At 43.8% G+C, this 14428-nt stretch overlaps 1 protein-coding gene across 1 annotated transcript in view; it reads right to left on the reverse strand.

The window, feature by feature from the left end:
- MAP3K6 (mitogen-activated protein kinase kinase kinase 6) overlaps positions 1-14428 on the reverse strand; it is a 1613301-nt gene that overhangs the window by 1462729 nt on the left and 136144 nt on the right. Inside the window, exon 2 of the mRNA XM_069622894.1 lies at positions 3991-4130. Within this exon, the coding sequence (XP_069478995.1) occupies positions 3991-4130 (140 nt within the window). The remainder of the gene's footprint in view (positions 1-3990; positions 4131-14428) is intronic.

Consider the following 14428-nt stretch of genomic DNA (forward strand, 5'->3'; position numbering starts at 1 on the left):
CCCCGCAACCCCCACATTTTTTTTTTGCCCCTGTCGCCATACTTGTGGTCACCCAAATAATATTGCCACAACATTTTCCCGGCGATATTATTTACGGCGACCATCTATGTGGCGATATTAATACCTGATACCCTCCTGGCCATTCCCTTACTGTGGCTACCCTCTATCAGCCACCTGGTCAGATCTCCTTCCTCACCGAGTGGGCGGACCTCTCCTCTTCCCACCTCTCAACCACTCAACTCCTCCTTCTTGAAGACTTCAACACCTGGATGCTTCCTGTGGACTCTTTAGTGACCTTTGCGACTCTCTTGCTCTCTATTCTCCCCTCTGGCCGGACTCACTCTGCAGGGCACACTCTGGACATTCTGATCTCTTCAGACCTTCCCCTTTCGAACCCTCTCACCACTCCTCTCTCTCCTGGAGTGACCACTTTCTCCATTCCTCCCATCTCACCCTCTCTACTCCTCAGGCCAAGCCAACCCCAGCACTGCCAACTACCTTCTTGGTTCTCCGACCTGTGAAGCGTGTGTCAGGTGAGGCTTTCGCCGCCACTTTCTCATCTCAGCCTCCGCTGACTCACACCATGACACAGGCCTTTCCATGCCCCACTCGGCTATATCCGACACTTGATGTTCTTGCCCCCGTCATGAGGATCCACTTGAAGCCCAAAGCCAAGTACAACTCTTTGTATGACTCAGACCTCGTCCCCCTTAAACGCAAGTGCAAGGTGGCTGAAAGGAAATGGTGTGCTTCTGGTACATCCTCTGACAAACTAGCCTGCCGCCTGCTCCAAAGGCAATATCGGCTCTCTGTACGCACCAAGAAGAGAGCCCACATCCAAGCCCACGTCTCTGCAGTATCTAACAACTCGGCCGAACTCTTTAAATTCTGCAAGGAGCTGGCCAATCCTGCTGCAGTCTCTACCTCTCCTGTCCCCGCACAGGCCCTCTGCATGGCCCTGGCTTCTCATTTCATCTCCAAAACTCAGGATACCCTGTCCTCTGTCTTCCTCTCCTCCTCCTCCCTCTACTCCGTGCTCTTCCTCTGGCCCTTCTTCGGCCACCTCTCCTCCCTCCTTCTCTGCCTTTCCCCTGTTCTCCTCAGATAAGGTTTCTAGACAAGTTTGATCTATGAAAGTCTCGTCAAAACAGGTTCACCCCTGTTCCTCCAAACCATTAAGGACCACATTGACACCCTGGCTCCTGCTGACTACTGCAACCACTCCTTCGCCACTGGAGTCTTTCCCCTCCCCCTGAAGCACCCCCTTGTGCACCCTCTTCTTAAGAAACCCACAGCCGGCCCTTCCTGCCCGGCTAACTATCGTCCAATCCTCATCACTTCTTTCCTGGGCAAACTCCTGGAAAAACTGCCCATCTTCCAGCTCAATCTTCACTCTGAATCTGTTGGTTGTCTCCATGAACATCAGTCTGGCTTCAGAGCTGCCAGAAGCACGGAAACTGCTCTCCTGAACATCCGTGAAGACATGCTCTCCAACCTCGATTCCAACACCCCCTGTGTCCTCATCTTACTTTATCTCTATTCTGCCTTTGATACGGTCAAACAATGCCATCCCAATTAACCGTCTTCGTGATAACCTGGGTATCACTGATCAGGCCCTGTCTTGGCTGACCTCCTTCCTCTCCGATGGACCCTTCCAGGTCCAACTTGGGTCTTTCCTCGCCTATCTCCATCTGTGGTGTTCCCCAGGGGTCTAAACTCTCCCTGGCTGTTCAAACAATACCTGCCACTTCTTGCCCAACGCATTGCCGCCCTCTGCCACAACTTTCAGTGCTATGCGGATGACACACCGCTCATTTTCAGGCTCCCTTCAGCCACCTATTCTTCTCTCATGTCTGGCTGTCTGTCCGCCATCCAGGAGTGGTGTGCTACCAATGATCTCTGCCTTAATGCCAGTAAGACTGAGAGTCTCCTCATCGGCACACCTGCTCCCTCCTTTCCTGTCACTCTCTGTCCGGCCTCTCTTGGCCCTCTTCCTGCTCCCACCTGTGAGGCTAAAAATCTCAGGGTAATTTTCGCCTCCACACTTTCCTTCTCTCCTCACATCTCTGACGTCTCGAGCTGCACCTCCTCAGAGGTATTCTTCCTTTCCTCTCCTTCCCCCAGAAGCTCACTGTCTCCAGAGCTCTGGTTCCCTCTAGGCTGGACTACTACAACAGCCTCTTTCTAAATCTGCCTGCCTCTACTCTCCGCCCTCTGCAACTCATCCAAATCGGGACTGCAAGACTTGCCCTTGGCCTCAAGCCCAGGGATCGTATCTCTCCAGGACTGAAATCTCTGCACTGGCTCCCAGTGGCAGCGAGGATTAAGTTCAAAACCCTCTGCATCGTCCACAAGGCGTTCTGGGGCTTGGTAACTCAATACTTTCAAATCTCTCTTCCTAAATATCTTCCTTCTCGAGCTCTTCGCTCATCCGCCTCAACTCCTCAGGGTTAGTCGCTTCTCCAAGCAGTGAGTTGGTGGTAGATCTCACTCTTCTGCTGGGGCCTCGCTCTGGAACAGCCTCCCTGCCTCTCTGAAACTGTAGGAGAACCATCTTCGGTTCCGGAAGCACCTCAAAACCTTCCTATTTGCTTCTGCTTTCTCTCCCCCCCCCTGCTGATCTCCTTGCTCAATCTGAAACTGCACTGGTTACCTGGCTACCCTCTGATCTCGGGCCCAGGTCCCCCCGCCAGTCACACACCTGCAGTGCCCCCCTGGCAACCCTTGCACTCTGGGGCTGTTTCTGTAGCTCTACAGTCCCCACTAGCACTTGACACCTGATGTCTGCACTTACCCTTGCACTTGCCACCAGCTGGCCACACTTATTTATTCTCTTTATTCATTTCACTGTTATCCTATGTACTGACTGCCCCATCCCCTTTCCCCCTTGCACTTTTTCCCTTTCCCCCCTCCTGTGCACTTGCGCGATCTCAATGTCACCTGGCCTAGTTGGATCGTTGTGTCGGTCTTCCCTCCGTTTCCCTCCCATGCCTCATCGCACCTTGAAACACTTGTGTAGAGGCGCATTATAAATGCCATATCATATATCATTCTCTTGTACCATCTGAGGAATGCATTTATGAGACTTTGAAAGAACATGTAACTTACTACCATACCAATTATTTGAATTTAGTTGAAAAAAGTAGAAAACATTTCTGCGTATAATGTTGTTGCTTTCATCCAATGAAATTTAGAAGACTCATTATCAGTAGATTTTTGTAATTCTCTGTAAAATCGATACAAATTAAGAAAAGAATCCACGAGCTACAATAGCAGAACCAACATGTCACTTTCTCCTCAAGAATCACCAACCCAAGGATTTCATTCTTTTCAGAACAGCGTTTGGGTTAAAAAGTATAACAAAAATATTAAGATCAAGAGTGCTGTTTTTTCCCCACTTTTTGAAGGCACTGATAATACTTTTGAGGGCAGATAAAATTCGCTTTAGGGGCACAACTGGGTACTTTTGGAGGGCAATCACAACTAATTTAACAAACGTAAACTTAATAGGGCAGGCAATGCACGCTTCTTCTGAGAAATGGCAGAACCTACAATCCACAAACGAGATCTCAAATGTAAAGTCAAACAGTAAGCTCTGATTAGTGAAAAAAAGGAAAACATGGAAAAGCAGACATTTTTACCTGCCTGTCTCACTGTGTAGCTCGCATGCCCCAACAGACCTCCTACAAAGAGTCCTGGAGCTGGAAAGTGGTATCACTGAATTTGTTCCAATTTACTACATTAACAGGAACATGCTTACAAGAAATCCAGAAGCACACTTTGCAAACAGCTCAGGTTGGGTATCAGAAGCCAGTATATGATTTTTAAAGCCTTTGCCTCAGCTAGTTACACACACTCAAACATCCGCTATCTAGCATCGTGGAATTAAATTCCCTGTGTCAAGCACTCACCCTAGAGCCTATAGTTCAATTTCAGATGCCAGCACATCCACTCAGTATCTGCAGTTCAGATTCAAAGTCTAGCACTCACCCTTAGTGCCTTTAGATCCGCAAGGTCAGGCTGGCAGCACAGCAGGATGTTATTGGTCATACTGTAGCTCTCGCGCACACCCAGATGATAAAACAGCGAAGGTTGGCATAGGGAATCGTTCACTTCCAGGATGGCAACATCTAAAAGGCAGAGAGAGTGAATTAAAAGAGTGAGCAACAACCTTCATCAAATCCATCTCAAGAGAGAAACAATAAGTGACCATTCAGGGAAGCGTGGCTCTGTCAGGCAGGTTGACAGGCCCTAGAGTCATGCAACCAGTCTGCAGGCCACCCTTAAAAGGAAGGTGTTGAAACCACAGCCCCAGAGGTCAATTGAGTGCCAAAGCCTAAAGAATGTATTCCAGCATTCACCCACACCAGGATGGGGGGCTGATACCACTCTGAAACAATCACAGTGTCCAGACCACGTCCCTGAAACCCTTACGGACAAAACACTGTCAAGAAGTGCAACCTTCATTGCATCCAGTTTTGGGGGGCACCATCTGAAGACTGATTGAACAGGCTTGTGATAGTAATTAAAAGGTAAAACGTGGGGTGAGGGGATGGCAGGCGGAAGTGTTGCAGCAGATGGGAGACACCCCCTAAAAGGAAAGGGGGAAGGTAGTGGCAGGCATAAAATAGACCTTGCCGGGGCAGTGACGGGCAGCATTAATGGCAGTATTAATGGGTATCTTCCACAAAGTCGGTCCTATGTCTGCGAAATTTAGACATGGAACCCTCTGAAGAGCCTCCCAGAAGAAAGCTAGTACAGGAGAACCTCCGAGAGCTGGGGCTCCGGTCTTAAGATAAAACTTTTCAAGAACACACAAGAGCTATAAAATACTTGCAAACCCTAGGATCATATGAACAAAGGAGGGTCACAAATGGCTAATGGAACAGTCCCGGGAGAGTTAAAGTGAGAACAAGTGTGGTTTCATGGGACATGGTCCAGATTTGCAGATCACTACACTGTAGCAAAGGTGACTGTTTTGCTTATACTCTCATAAGAACGTTAAACAATTGGTTAGAATGTTCATAATAAGGCTATCATAAGTGGCCATTTGAGGATATAATTAAGCAACTAGTACCCAGCGAGGGTCAATGAGCTTGTAAATCGCACCCGTGCTTTACCTGACCAAGAAGGCACTGAGCTCTGCGGAGGCCGAAGTTCTTCCAGCAACTGGTAGTCATGGAAGGAGCAAAGGGACTACATCTAGTCCCTTTTCCCTGATCCCTGGCGGCCATTTTCTTTCACTACATTCTAACGCGAGCGCCAGACAATGGCAGGGTCGAGATCAGGTCAGACCCGAAAAGACTAACTTTTGGTATCAGCATTTTACAGTGATAATGTGGGAAACCTTAACACTACAGTAATGCATGCATACAAAGTTCTGTAACTATGACAACATCTTCGTGTATGGTTCCAGAATGTTGAAGAAGTTGGCCTCCTGTGGGCTTCTCCTATTAAACTGAAGATTACACTCATATAGTACAAGCGTGATGTGTATTCGTATCACAAGATAAACACAACAATTGGCGACGAGGAGTTAATTGTATGGAGGGAGCCCCCAGGCACAGCATGAGCGATTGAAGTAAACGCTCTGAACATTGATGCCGCTCGTTACGAGGAGCTGCGGTTGAAGCGACGAAACGCTGCGAGGGGAATATATGCGCTGGCAAGGAAACAGGTGAGCAGCGCAATAAATAAAAGAAAAAAACTATAAAGAAATAGACTTACAGGGATCGGCATCATACGGACGTTGCGCGCGAGCGGGCCAACCGCCTAGTGCACTAGAGGAAAGGACCTTAGTGCGTGCCGCCATCTTTGATACAGCACTGAAACGGTGAATGATACGCGCGGCAAAGCAGCAATTGGCAAAGTATAAATCTTTGTGTGAAGGAGAGGCGCAGTTAACCACGGAAGTTCAAACGAAGAGAGAGTGATATGGATGTGCTAATATAAAAAAAAAAAATATTCGGAATTGGACAGGTTTAAAATTTCACATGCAGGAGCTGATGGATAAACAATATATGAATAAAGGAAGAAGTAAAAGTAGTGAAGAGTAATAAATAAAATAAAAATAAGATAAGAAAAGCAGATCAGAAAAGGATTTCATTACATACCAGTGTATCATGCAGACCAAAGCTGCCCCAGTAAAGTTTTTGCCATTGCCTGGGAATCCAACATGCCCCTGGGAACAATGGCAAGATAATTTCCAAGTGTATCTGAGGGCAAATGGAGGCTCAAGGTTCAGTGATGATCAGAAAGACGCTACACTTCTAAATTGCATTGGTGCAGAGGCACTAAGGATTTTCAGGACATTACCTGAATTGGAACATGATGACGTGAGCTGGGAAGAATCTTTGAGTGGAGCTAGAAAATATGACACAGCGATTGCCAAACTTAATACACATTTTGGAAATAAAACTAACATTGTATTGGAAAGATATAGATTTTTCATGAGAAAACAAGGTAAAGAAGAAAGCATAGACTCATACTTAGCTGCACTGAGGGGATTGATGGCCACTTGTGCTTTCACAGGAGTAGCAGATGAATACTTAAGGGATCAGATGGTGTTGCAGGTGGCAGATCCTCGCATTCAACAACGTTTGTGGCAGGCGAAGAACCCCACATTGGAGAAGACAATTGAGATAGCCAGGTCAATCGAACTGGGTGAAAAATGTATGAAGGAGGTCCAAAACAAATTGGAGAATGTAGAAATCAAGTCAGTTCAAGATATGGAGGATGGACAGCATAGCAGTCAGGAAGAAGAATTGATTGCCATGGTTAAGAGATTGGTCAGGTCAAACACAAATAGTGGACCCAGACAAGAAAGAGGAGGCACGTTCAGACAAAATAACAGATGTTTAAATTGTGGATGCTATAAACATGCCAATGCAGAAAGAGATTGTCCAGCTGTGTCAGCAGAATGTTACAGATGTGGACATCTAGGACATTTTGGAAAAATGTGTCGCAACAGTAGAGGAAGAGGCAGATTTAACAGCCGGTTTGCAAGAAATCCTGGCCGATACAATAGAGGCAGAGGTGCAGCAATGACGAGTATAAAGGCATTGGAGGAAATGGGTGGTCCAAGCAGCTTGTTGGCAGTCACGAATCGGCTTGAAGACAGGGTTCAAATACTAGCTGTCACACCAAGTGAAAAAGGTGTGGGACCGTGGGTTGCCATGGAGATAAATGGCATAACGTTACAAGTGATGGTGGACACTGGTTCTCCTTATACGATGGTTGATGTGGAGACATATGTTAATGTATTGAAAAAAAAGATGGAAGAGCTACAGATGACAAAAATCAATGCAACTGGGTATGGAAAAACACCCATCACCATTATAGGGTTTGTTTGGGTACATCTAAACTTTGAAGGGAGAAAGACATACTGCAGACTGTATGTGGCTGATAATGGGTTTTCGATAGTAGGATGGTGGGAGCAAGCATCCTTGAAAATCAGAATTCATCTAGGTGAAAATGTGCCCATTTTATGCATCACCGAGAACAGTTGTGATACCGCAGAGAATTTGGCAAAGGCTTTTCCCAAAGTATTCAATGAAAAAAATCGGATTACTCAAAGGATTCGAACATCGTATTATACTCAGAAGAGGTGCAAAGCCAGTGGTACACAAAGTGAGGAACATACCCATTGGTATCAGAGAGGCATTGAAGATTGAATTAGAAAGGTTATGCATGCAGGACATCATCAAACCCATTGAAAGCTCAGAGTGGTTATCCCCGATTGTAATTGTAAAAAAAACGGATAGATCCATCAGAATGTGCGTGGATTTAAGAGACTTGAATGCCAACATATGGATAGATCGCCATCCTTTGCCGAACACTGGGGAAATGTTGACCACCATGAAGCCAGCAAAGTATTTCACGACGTTAGATCTATCGTCAGCATATCACCAAGTTGTGCTAGAGGAAGAGTCTAGACATTTAACATCTTTTGTAACGCCATTGGGAGCTTTTCGATACAAGAGAATGCCTTTTGGGTTGGCTTCAGCAGCCGCTGTGTTCCGAAGATTAATGTATCATTTATTTGAAGGTTTACAAGGAGTACATTATTTCCAAGATGATATCTTGGCGTCAGGGATGTCTCAGGAAGAACATGATGCAAAGTTATTAGGTGTACTACAGGTTCTACAACAGAAAGGAATGACACTCAAAATTGAAAAGTGCAAGATCAAGAAAAGTGAGGTAACATACTTGGGCCATCGAATAAATGCTGATGGAATAATGCCAAAGGAATCATTGGTAGACACCATTCTAAAAGATTCTGATCCTAAGAACAAGGACCAACTCAGGAGTTTCATGGGTTTAACAGAATACTACTCAAAATTCATTGACCATTATTCTGATAGAACTGAGAGAATGAGAAGTTTAATGTGCAAAGGCGTGAAGTTTAATTGGACTGAAGATTGTAAGAGAGAATTTGAGCAAATCAAAACGTTGATCAATAAAGCACCAGCGTTGAAGTTGTTTGATTCAAGTGCCAAGACAAGAATATCAGTGGATGCAAGTAATATAGGACTCGGAGGTGTACTAGAACAAGTTCAAGCAGGTGAAATTGTTCCCATTGCTTTTGCCTCAAGGACATTAAGAGGTGCTGAAAGACACTATTCGATGATAGAGAAGGAAGCTCTTGGTGTTAAGTGGATATTCTAACATTTCAAAGGTCTCATTTGGGGCATTCCAGTGGACATTAAAACAGATCATAAACCACTTGTCCATGTTTTAAACTCGAAAAATCCTCACATGACATCTCCACGCATAAGAAGATGGACACTGGTCATCATGCAATTTAATGTGACCATAAAATACACTCCAGGAAAAAACAATGTGGTAGCGGATTGTTTTTCTCGCCTACCGTGTGAAGGTGTCGCGGGTGATTGTGAGGACAAAGAAGAATTTATGGAAGAACAAAACATGGATTGTATCATAGCTCAAGTACATCCGAGTTTCTCAAAGGAGGAATGGATAAGAGCCAGAGAATGTGACCCTGAACAAGAAATGTTGAGAAGAGCCATTGAGAGTGGTTGGAAAGATACTGATGACAATATAAAATACTGGGAAAGATTCAAAGACGAGTTGTCTAGTGATAAGACATGTGTATATCAAGGAGAACGTATAATACCTCCGACAAACTTGAGGAAGAGGATTATGGACATTGCCCATGAAGGCCACGTGAGGAGAATGTTGACAAAGAGAAGAGTAAGGGCAGCTTATTGGTAGCCTAACATGTGGGGCGAAATGAAATCCCTGGTCAGAGATTGTACTGCATGTGCAGTGAGTGACAAGAGTAAAGTCGATACGGACAACCCCATTGCAGCCGGTGAATATTCCCAGTACGGTATGGACAAAATTAGCTATTGATATAGCTGGGCCATATGAAACATTGGGATCACAAAAAGTCTTCTTCATAGTGTTGGTGGATTATACGTCCAAGTGGATGGAATGTGGTATTGTTGAGGACTCTGTATCGGCTATCAAAGTCATGACGTTTTTGGAAGAAATCTTTAACAGAGAAGCAGAACCGCAAGAGCTGGTGTCGGATAATGGAGCTCAATTCATGTCTGTGGAAATTCAAAAGTTTCTGAAGGATAGAGCCATTAAACACAGCACTACGGCCTTATACCATCCAATGGGGAACTGTTTGGTGGAGAGGATGAACCGTTTCATAAAAGGCATTATTCAATTAGCCATTATAAATGGTTTACCATGGAAAGAGATGCTCAAAGAAGCTATCAACACATACAAAGTTACACCACATTCAGTAACTGAAGAAGTTCCATTCACATTGATGAGAGGAAGGATATCTACAAATAGACTTAGGCCTGCTTGGATGATGAACAAAAGAAACAAAGATACATTTGGAAGACATTGTCAACAAAGTAAAAAAAAAACAAGAAGAGTATAAAAGATACTATGACAAGCAAAAACATGTTCAAGAAAGTCAAATTGAAAAAGGTGATTGGGTAAGAGTGAGAGAACCAAAACATGTAATGAAAGGAGAATCAAGATTTCGTCCTCCCCAAAGGGTGATAGAATGCTCAAAGAAATCTGTGATTTTAAAGGATGGCAGGAAATGGTCATGTGATGATGTAGTTTTGGCAAAGGAGGTGGAGGTAATGAGAAATGAAAGGGAACAAGGCTGGTATGGAGAGACATTTCAAGACATTCAAGGATAAAATTGATGAAACAAGTATGATGTGCAAAGAAAGAACACAGGAAGAGAAAACACAGGAAAATCCACATGAAGGAAGGAATGACAATGGTCAGCCAATACCAAGACACAGGAGAAGAATGTGGAACCGTAAACAAGAATATGTGTATTATTGAGAACTTGAACTGAGGATTTGGATCCAGACAATATGTTACACTCCTTGTAACATGAAGATATATTGTATCCTTTATATTTTGTAGAAATTTAAAGTTAAAATTTAGTTATATATATATATTCACAGCATAGCAGAAATGTTATGTCAAGATTTTCAAAATTATTCAAACTAAATTTAAATTTATTTAGAAAGGGAGATGTGAGTATAATGTTACAGTAATGCATGCGTACAAAGTTCTGTAACTATGACAACATCTTCGTGTATGGTTCCAGAATGTTGATGAGACCATACACGAAGATGTTACTGAAAGAAGTTGGCCTCCTGGGGGCTTCTCCTATTAAACTGAAGATTACACTCATCATATAGTACAAGCGTGATGTGTATTCGTATCACAAGATAAAAACACGAGATCAGGTCAGACCCGAAAAGACTAACTTTTGGTATCAGCATTTTACAGTGATAATGTGGGAAATCTTAACGCACATCGCGCCTTGTTCAGCCTAATTCTGAAATTAGATTTATTAGCTTTAATGGCATCACAAGACGCCTCTATCCTAATAGCAAGAATATGACATATTTCTGTGTACTTTGGAAGGACACATTTGCAAAGTGGATTCAATAATTTGCAAATGAACGTGGAAAAAACACCAACAATTCAACTTACCTTTGTTGTTCTGTACTGTTACAACATCTGCTCTTCAATTAAAACTAACCATATCAGCGCATGTACATGGAATAATCTTGGTACTTATTACTCACACCAGGCAGAGGTTAGTCTAGAGAGCCTCAGTCTGCAGCTGATGCAATAATAATGTTTTCTTACACATCTATGACCCACTGGCCACAGAGACCTCATACCTGGTATCCCCAAACCCAGTTACCTTGTATAAATGTATATCACTTACTGTGTATTTAATTAGTTACACTTTTAAATGGTCTTAACATTAGGAAAGGTCTACCCTCGTAAATATAATGTTTTCTGCCATATAGTCAAAGCACTTGCAAGCGCAATAACCTTAAAAGGGCACTCAAAGTAGATGTGGTCATGCTATATTTTGCAAAGTGGCCATGTATTGGTTATTATGAAGTGTTACAAGGTCCCCTGCCCAACACTGAGGACATCTAGATAATCTTATTATTAATAATCTGTTTCACTTCTGCTCCGCACTTTCCACTTCTCCCCCCTTCCATGCACTTTTCCCCTTTTCCCTTTCCCATGCACTTGCGTGTTTTCAATGTCACTGGGCCTAGTAAGATCGCTATTTTGTTCTCCCCTGTTACCCTCCCTTGCATTGTCGCGCTCTGAAAGAGGAGCGCGATATAAATAAAATATCAGTTCAATTCAATTCTGTCAAGAGGGGCACACTGACTTATCTGTTCTCATACTTTATCATGAAAACACAGAAAAATGCAACGATTATTTGTTAAACATAGCATGTTATTTTTCTAAAAGATTCATTACAGACTGTAAGAGAAACAGATATACATTGCCACACAACAAGGCTTTGTAAATTGTAAAATGGTCAGTTTAATTATCGTGTTCACAGTTTAATTATCGTGTTCACAGTCACAGAAGATCTGAGAAATGCACTTCATTGAAATGTGACATCATGCCAGGAGAAAATGCGTACGCAGACACAGTCCGTCATAAGAAGCAGATGCAATTATAAGTGTGTAACTAAAGTCAAATTGGCTATACTTTGATGGAAACGAACACAACGACCATTGCAGCAGAATAAATTAATGAGAAACCTGTCAGGATTGGATTACAGAGAAATGGGGTGGACTAGGAGTTCGAAGGAGAGGTCTCAAGTCTTTATAAAAAGGGAGGACTGCATATAAGCAGCCAAAGGCCACACATCACTACAGAACCAGATTACGGCAGAGTTTGGAGGACCCAGAGCATCCCACGTTGGTTGCAGATGGCCTTAACATTTTAGACATGAATAGAAAAGTAGGGTGCTGGGTATCTATTCAACTACTGTATTGCTAAGATCAGAAACTGTCTTTTGTGCAATACTATTTTTAATGTTGATATCTGTACAGGAGGATACACAAATGCTAAAGAAAAGAGATCACTCTTAATGCGTTTGTGTTTAGGCATATAAAAACAGTATATTGCAAATATATATTGGTTTAGAAATAAAAACTAATGGGAAAATATTGACATCATCGCATGTTTATAATACACAAGGTTTCTAGATACTCTATAAGACCCACGAAGATACTGCGGTCCAATAGTGCCGTCCTCATACAAAACCAGGCTAGATGGCAGATGGTGCAATACAGGGCCAGATTTAACCCTTTAAGTGCCCCCCCAGTGCCACGGCCTTTTTTGGTGATTTCGGAATGTGGCCATTCAATGCCTTGTAACTTTTTTGTTTCACGAGATATCTCGGCCACATTTTTTTTTCCTACATGTAAGCGGTCCTAACGCCACCCAGGAATCCTAGGTTGCTGTAGGGGGGTGAGAGAAAAGAAGCAAAAAGGGCGAAAATGTTGGGTTTTTTCAAAAAATGCCAATAAAATGATGTACAACAAAGCCTGTGGTTTTTTCCTTGTAGGAGCTAGGAACGAATGGTTTGCTGTGCCGAATTCCCCAATTTCCTGGCTTTCAAGAACAGGTTGAGTGGAAACGAATAAAAATTATTTTGATGTGGTTATCAACTGTTTTGTGAGAGGTAGGCGATTTTGGCCATTTTTACCAATTGGACATGCATGGACGGAATGGGAGAAACGGGTAGGAAAGCCGAATTGGAGGACAGAAAGGCATATATTTCTGAAAAGTAGACAAAATTCCAAGTTTAGGAAGGGGGGATTTGCATAGTTCAGGCAACAACTAGGTAGGGGAAAATGCCATAGATTGGGGGAAAAGCAGGAAAATGACTGAAAAAAAGGGTATGTGTTGGACATGGTTGGCTTGGTACGGCAATGGCTTCTATGAATTGTGAGAAAAGCAATGCTCCGCTACATTCCCCCGACTCTTGCAGTTAGGAAAGCACACATTTTTTGTAGTGTTTTAAGAACAAGCAATACCACAAGCCAAACACTGAGCCATGGTAAACAGCAGATGTATGCTCACGGCCTGAACAGACGCACTTAGCATGTGTAAATCAGGAAAACCAATGTGGTGAGGAACGGCAAGCATCAGTTTTTTGAAAGAGCACAGGCAGACCTTTTCAAGGGTAGGTGACTTGTGCAGGTTACAAAAGTGGATGGTGCCTAAAGCAGCGACTAAATGTAGGTCACATTTGGGAAATGAAAGGGTTGTGTGACAAAGGGCACCAGCAAATCAGTCAAAACTTTATGAAAACCACACAAACACAACAAACGTTATACCTTCCTGCGTTCCCACAGGTGTCCCGATGAAAACGGTACCTCACATGTGTGGGTGCACCTACCTGGGCACCAAGGGGAAAGCCTAAAACACAAGTAACCCCAAGTCTGATTTCACACCTGAACTTCACACTTCCGCCAGACAAGCGCAATATACAGATATGGGCCTCGGGTGTCCAAGCCACGAAGGAAAACAGGGAACCCCATGCATTTCCAAAAAGAGGACACCCGTGGGAATCCGCAGAGGTATGATTTGCGCAAATTGCCCCAGTTCTTATTAGCCACAATCCCTGACAAAGTGTGATATTTGGTGGAGAAAAAACACAATGTTCACTTTGTCTGGGTTTCTGGGTAATAAATTCAGACCTCTGTGCATTCCCACGGGTGTCCTCTTTTGGAAAATACATGGGGTTCCCCGTTTTCCTTGCTGGCTTTGACACCCTAGGCCCAAATCTGTAGGTTGCCCACATGAACAAATTGTGCTGTGGCGAAAGGCTTGGGGCTACCAGCGGGATTCCGTTTTCCTTTTGTGCCCCCGGTAGGTGCACGCACACATGTGAGGTACCTTTTTCATCAGGACACCTGTGGGAATGCGAGAAGGTATGACATCTGTTGTTGGCGATGTGTTTCGGTGAGCGGACACAGGGAAAGGTCTCTGAAATTGGCTGAAAATTGAGACAATTCTCAGACATTTCGCTCTGGCCCCCCACTGAAACACACCGCCAACAACACATGGCCTACCTTCCCGTGTC

This window comes from Ambystoma mexicanum, chromosome 11 (assembly GCF_040938575.1).
Source record: "Ambystoma mexicanum isolate Mex_15411 chromosome 11, UKY_AmexF1_1, whole genome shotgun sequence".
Classification (NCBI taxonomy): Eukaryota; Metazoa; Chordata; class Amphibia; order Caudata; family Ambystomatidae; genus Ambystoma; species Ambystoma mexicanum.